At 31.0% G+C, this 5,894-nt stretch overlaps 2 protein-coding genes across 2 annotated transcripts; one reads left to right on the top strand and one right to left on the bottom strand.

Annotated features, from left to right (window-relative positions):
- Positions 1-372: 372 nt before the first annotated feature.
- Aprt (adenine phosphoribosyltransferase) lies at positions 373-1,712 on the top strand. Its single transcript, XM_018452229.1, has 4 exons — positions 373-694; positions 791-1,022; positions 1,095-1,173; positions 1,258-1,712. Exons 1-4 carry the CDS (start codon positions 612-614, stop codon positions 1,398-1,400), a joined length of 537 nt encoding a protein of 178 aa, XP_018307731.1. The 5' UTR covers positions 373-611; the 3' UTR covers positions 1,401-1,712.
- Positions 1,713-2,696: 984 nt separating this feature from the next.
- On the bottom strand, positions 2,697-5,394 carry LOC108725299 (TBC1 domain family member 31). The gene is made up of 4 exons (XM_018452228.1): positions 3,987-5,394; positions 3,441-3,910; positions 3,144-3,364; positions 2,697-3,006 (listed from the first exon to the last, which is right to left on the bottom strand). Exons 1-4 carry the CDS (start codon positions 5,352-5,354, stop codon positions 2,735-2,737), a joined length of 2,331 nt encoding a protein of 776 aa, XP_018307730.1. The 5' UTR covers positions 5,355-5,394; the 3' UTR covers positions 2,697-2,734.
- Between the last annotated feature and the right edge of the window lie 500 nt (positions 5,395-5,894).

Raw genomic sequence — 5,894 nt, 5'->3', positions numbered from 1 at the left:
ATAGAATATAATTATTTTTTAAAATAATTATATTTTATTTGTTAAATGCAAATGTCGCGTTAAAAATGTATTATGGCACCCTCAGGGTGTCATTACATAAGCGCGGAAACACGGAAACGCGGAAACGCGCAACCAATCAGTAATCGATGAAACGCGAAACCATAACAGCGGATTGCTTCTGATTGATTACGCGATTCCGCATTTCCGCGTTTCCGCGCTCATGTAATAACACCCTGAAGTGACACGCGACGCGCGCGACAAATGTGACGCGCCCATGAAATTTCATCTTGACGCGTCCATGAAATTGCACCTTTCAAATTCTAGAACCGTCCCCAAATTGGCGTCCTTGACGTCGACCACCTGTATGCAGAATGCACGTTGTTTGAAACATATTGGAAAAATAATCTTTTTTTTATCCATTAGTATTAGAATTTTCATTTGCCATCATTAAAAGTGACTTATCAAAATTATTTTGATAATTTCAAAAAATTATAAATTATTAACAAATTAATATCTATTTTTAATACATCTAAGATTATCAGTTATATTGACACATTCTATATTATTAGTGCTACCATCATTTTAAGTTACTAAATTGTACAATTATTACGATGGACAAGAACGATAAATTGCAGATACTGAAAAATGCTATAAAGAGTTATCCCGACTTTCCCGAACCTGGGATCATTTTCCGGTAAGTGAATAAGAAGAGTTTAAAATTAACAAAAGATTAAGGATTAATTTGATCCTACTATACATTTATTATATTATATAAATTATTTACTTACAGAGATATATTTAGCGCGTTTAATAATATCGTAGCATTACGAGCAATGAAAGATTTAATTATGGAGCATATTTTATTCCTCGAAGTCGATTTAGTTGTAGGATTGGATTCACGTGGCTTCCTTTTCGGTCCTATAATTTGCATGGAATTGGGCAAGCCTTTTTTGCCTGTTAGAAAAAAGGGTAAACTTCCAGGCAAAGTCACCCAACAGAAATATACATTAGAATATGGAGAAGTATGTTCTAAACAATATTGATTATGTATCAATTATCTTCCATATATAAATAAATTGCTTTTATTTGTACAGGCCACGTTTGAATTACAAACAGAATTTATTAATGAAGGAACTAGAGTGTTAATTGTTGACGATTTATTGGCAACTGGAGGTAAAATACAATTACATTACAATGAATATATTGTTTTAGAATGTATCAATGAGAGTAACATAAATAAATATTTATTATTTAAAGGTTCTATGGCTGCAGCAGTACAATTAGTAAAATCAGCAGGTGCTGATGTAATTGAGTGTGTTGTAATAATGGAATTAACTTTGTTGAAAGGTCGAGATAAGGTTGGTGTTCCTGTTCATTCTTTCATTCAATATGATCATTAGCAAATTTTGTATGTATATATATATATATATATATATTTGCAAGTACAAATTCGAACAATAATCAATGTAAAATTATATGCTTTTAACAAGATGCATATGTATTCTTAGATTATATATTCTTGTCACATTAAAATATTTTTCTATACATAACATGTACATACCTGTATAGGTATATGTATATACAGGGTGTACCCGACCTACGGGATCACTTCTCGTGAGCAGATAGAATGGACTGAACTGAGTCAAAAAGTCTTCTACTATTTTGCAATTTTCACATCAGTTAAGGGGATCCTAAAGTTTGTATTACCGACTAAACCATATAATTTTTAACAATTACTTTTTTCCTCTTTTACTGATTCGAAAATCCTTTTCCAGGATTAAAGTATACATATTAATACGTGTCTGTAAGGTAGAATCTGCTGAGAACGACAAAAAATTTCGAAATTGATCTTTATCATTTCTTAGTCTAATATGGCGTTCTAGAGCTGTCACACATCGTAACAATATTAGCTTCGTATTAAAGCTATGCAATCTGTACTTATGAAATAATAGTCCACAGACTAGTAGTTTGTGTGAAGAAACAACGTGGAGTTCTTAGAATTGAACTAGACATGTAATTAAAACGTTATTAAATTGTAATCTCTTAACACTTTATTTGCTCATTTTGGTCATTACTAAGAAAATTATGTTTTGCAAATTGTCGAACGTTTTATCACTTTATTTATTTTAAAACGTTATACGAAAATTTGTGTGTGTGTGTGTGGGAGGGAGGGCATGCATAAGTAAGATATTAATATAGTAATGGGTCACAACGAATGACACGTAAATCGTCTGTGTATTAAGTGCTACTTACAACATGACTAATCGTCTTTAGGAACCCTTTAACAAGATATTAATTTTTTAAGATAGCCCGCGTTTTGCGCAGGCCGTATATTTGGTAATAGTAAGTCGGGCGAACGCATTTATTGGCTATCTTAAAAAATTAATATCGTTAACTATTGCGAAAGTTGCAAAATAGTAGATTTTTCAACTCAATTCAATCTGCTCTACCTGCTCATGAGAGGTGATCCCATAGATCGGGGATACCCCATATATATATATATATAGGGTGTGTATATATATATGTATCGTGCATAGTTTTTTTATGAATTGCCTATCATATAATGTAAAATTTGTAAATATGATTTATAAAAAGTATATAGATAAATTTCGCTAAGAAATGTATATAATTATAATTAAAATATATTTCTATTATACAATTGTATTAAAATTTTATTTTGCTAAATTTCTCTCTCTCCCTCTCTTAGCAACTTTAATTAATATTCATTTTCAAGCTATCTCAGCGAATCTAAGAAATTTTGTACTTCACACTCAAGCTTTGTTACATCTTGTTGTAATTTTTTATAATTTCTTGAATTAGCATCCTCATAATTCGAAACTATTTCTTCTACAATCTTGCAGTTATTACATTCTTGTTTCCTTTCAGATTTCTTATCAGAATTTTTATACAAATGGAAACAGAATTTTTCTTTTTCTGCATTTGGTAATAAGGTCTGCCATTTCCAATTTAAATTATTAATATGTTCTTGAAAGCATTTCTGTACCTCTGAAATATAAGTAATTAATTATTTCTTTGCAATATTTACAATTTGACTAAATTTATAAAATTAGTGAAATTAGGATATTACTGAAAAAATATAACAAATTAAAGAAAAAAATATATGTAGATTGAATATATTTTACCATTTATTCTTGCTTCATGAATTTGCCTTGCAAAGGCTTCAGTTTCTGCATGTAATCTTCTCTTTTCAAAATCTGCAACTCTACAATTATATTCTTGCAAATTTTGTTCTTGCATTTTTAATTTTTCTAAATCTGCGAGATTTTCAGTAAGAAATTTTGGATATTCTTTTGATATAAATGAAGGATAGGATCCGCTATGATTTAATTGTAATAGTTTATCCCTGAAATAATTTTAAATATTAGTACAAACATGTATATGTAATCAGTTTTTGTGATATTAGTATTACAATATATTACCTCAAATAACGATTAGGATGTATTCGTTTTGATATCTTCTGATCTATCTTTCTCGCGATTTTTAACAAATCCTTGGCTCTAATATGACTTTGAGCGTTATAAAATGCTTTGATATCTTCAGATGACTTTAATAAAGAAATTATATTTTTTCTCAAAAAAATATTATATGCAACAACACACATCAATAACAGAGAAGGTTTTTGGAAAGATATTAAATGATCCCACAAAATCAGCCACTCGTCTCCTGACAATACTTCACTCATTGCAGTTTGAAGTAATGGCCATGCATATTCGCTACTTGTGATTCCATGTTCGCAAAAGATGTTCAATAATATAGGATCAGTTTCTAGGAGGATATTCTCAATAATCCCCAAAATATTCAATGGTGGCAAAGGATGGTATTCAAACCACTTTTGGCAATAGTTTAGTAGTATACTTAAAATTAACTCAAAGGCAAGTAAAGGATTTTTCTGAAACAAATAAATATATCTTACTTTACATTTTAAACTAAACAAAATATCTGTCTAAAATAAAATAAGAAGATACCTGAAATGTCATAAGAAATGGAAAAATTAAGTTGGGAAGAAATAGACACTGTATTAGAAGAGGACACCATTGCAACAAGCAATCTATTGTCATGGCTAACAACGATGCTTTGCTTTTATCTGCCAAGGGAAGACTTCTTAAAGTATTCAATGCAAATCTTTCACGTGTTACCTTACTTGTTAAGGCAATATACGCGTTTTTATTAGCTGGTAATTTTAAAATAGTGGACCAAATTAATGTACGATATTTCTCTGGATATTCTCCAAATTCTTTTAAAATAGGCATCAATCGTTTCGTATTTAATTCTTGCTTCATGCTTTGTCTAACGCATTCCAAATGATCACTTATTTTGTGCGCATGTACTCTATATGGTTTTAACAATTCATTAGGTTGAAGACATTTTTTGGAAATTATTTTGTCTGTATGCATTATGTTTAAACATCCTTCCTGATCTATGTATGCTATATATCTACCAGCAGATGAAATTACAAATTGTTTAATTCTATCAATAGAGGTAGGTATCTCAAGAAAAGTTAGTGCATTTATATCACAAAATTGAAGCATGTTTTTCGAGGATAGAAATGCAAGAATATTATTTGCTCCACCATCTAATGGATATGAAACAACAGATAATTGTTTTGCTTCAACAAAATTATTAGGCAAACAAAGTTTCCTTAATAAACTCCAATCATATGTATTAAGAATGCTTATGTTTCTTGTACCACCCATTATCATAGCTCTTCCATCTTTCGTAAAGACAAAATCTTTGATATAACGTATTCCAAATATTTTTGTATCGATTTTGGTATCTTTATGCAACTGTCTCAATCTCCAAGCCTGCATAGTGTCATTGTGATATAACACAACGATATGACCCACATTGGAGAAGGCAGCTTTCTTGATAGCGTTCTTTACCCTAACATTTAATTGATGAACTTTATTATAAGAATTTAGGTCCCATATTATTACTTCGTTTCGAGAGTTTGTCAGACAATGATGTTTATAAAAGGAAACATGTGTTGGTGCTAATTTGTGACCAGATAACAAGGAAAACTCATTGATATCCGTATAAAGCTTCCAAATCTTTATGTCACCAGTATCAAGTCCTATCAATATTTCCTCTGTACATGTAGGATTAAATGCTAGAAAGGTAGGTCGCCCAATTTTTCCTAATATTTTGTAACATGGAACATCTCCAGATAATTCAATGTAATGTAAGTATCCTTTGGTGTCTCCTACAATCAGATATTCTTCATCGTGATTGAAAGACATTTGTATAAGACAATATCTTTTCTTGACATTATTTGTAGGTGCATATTTGTAACTGTCGTTACTTTTAATTAATTTATTCCAGCCACTATTATACATAATACAAACACGTAATCATGAGCAAAAGTTAAATACAATTGTCATGATTTCTTCAAAGATATTTTTTAATATATACTTATTTGTCTTATATTTTCATTAATTGTCCACTTTTCTTTTTCAATTGTACAAAATAACATTTGTCTCAGGTTAAACGTAATATATTTTTTATGCTATATGTAATAATTTATATCCAGTTGTCTATGTTAATAGCAAGAAGACTAGAACTAAGGAGGATCAACTCGCGTGGTGGGGGTGAATCAAAAAACGTCCGCGGCTATTCACACGATGTGCAGCGGCACTGCGCATTGTGTGAAAGTTCGATATAAGAGCGACAAAGTGACGATTATAGAACGATAGAGCGACAACTATATAGAGCGACAGAGAGGACTAATGAAGCGCAAGAGTGGGGGAAGTTATCCGTCGCCACTTTTTGCCTCACCCCCCACTACCGCTATTTGCACGAGTTGATCCTCCTTGGGTGCGTTCGAAAATCTACTCGTCGGGTAGAGTATTGCTGGATTCACACTGCATCCGATTTTC

The sequence above is a fragment of the Mycetomoellerius zeteki genome, unplaced genomic scaffold (assembly GCF_001594055.1).
Source record: "Mycetomoellerius zeteki isolate Tzet28-1 unplaced genomic scaffold, Tzet1.0 scaffold333, whole genome shotgun sequence".
In the NCBI taxonomy this organism is placed as follows: Eukaryota; Metazoa; Arthropoda; class Insecta; order Hymenoptera; family Formicidae; genus Mycetomoellerius; species Mycetomoellerius zeteki.
This window is presented reverse-complemented; position numbering and strand designations above follow the sequence as displayed.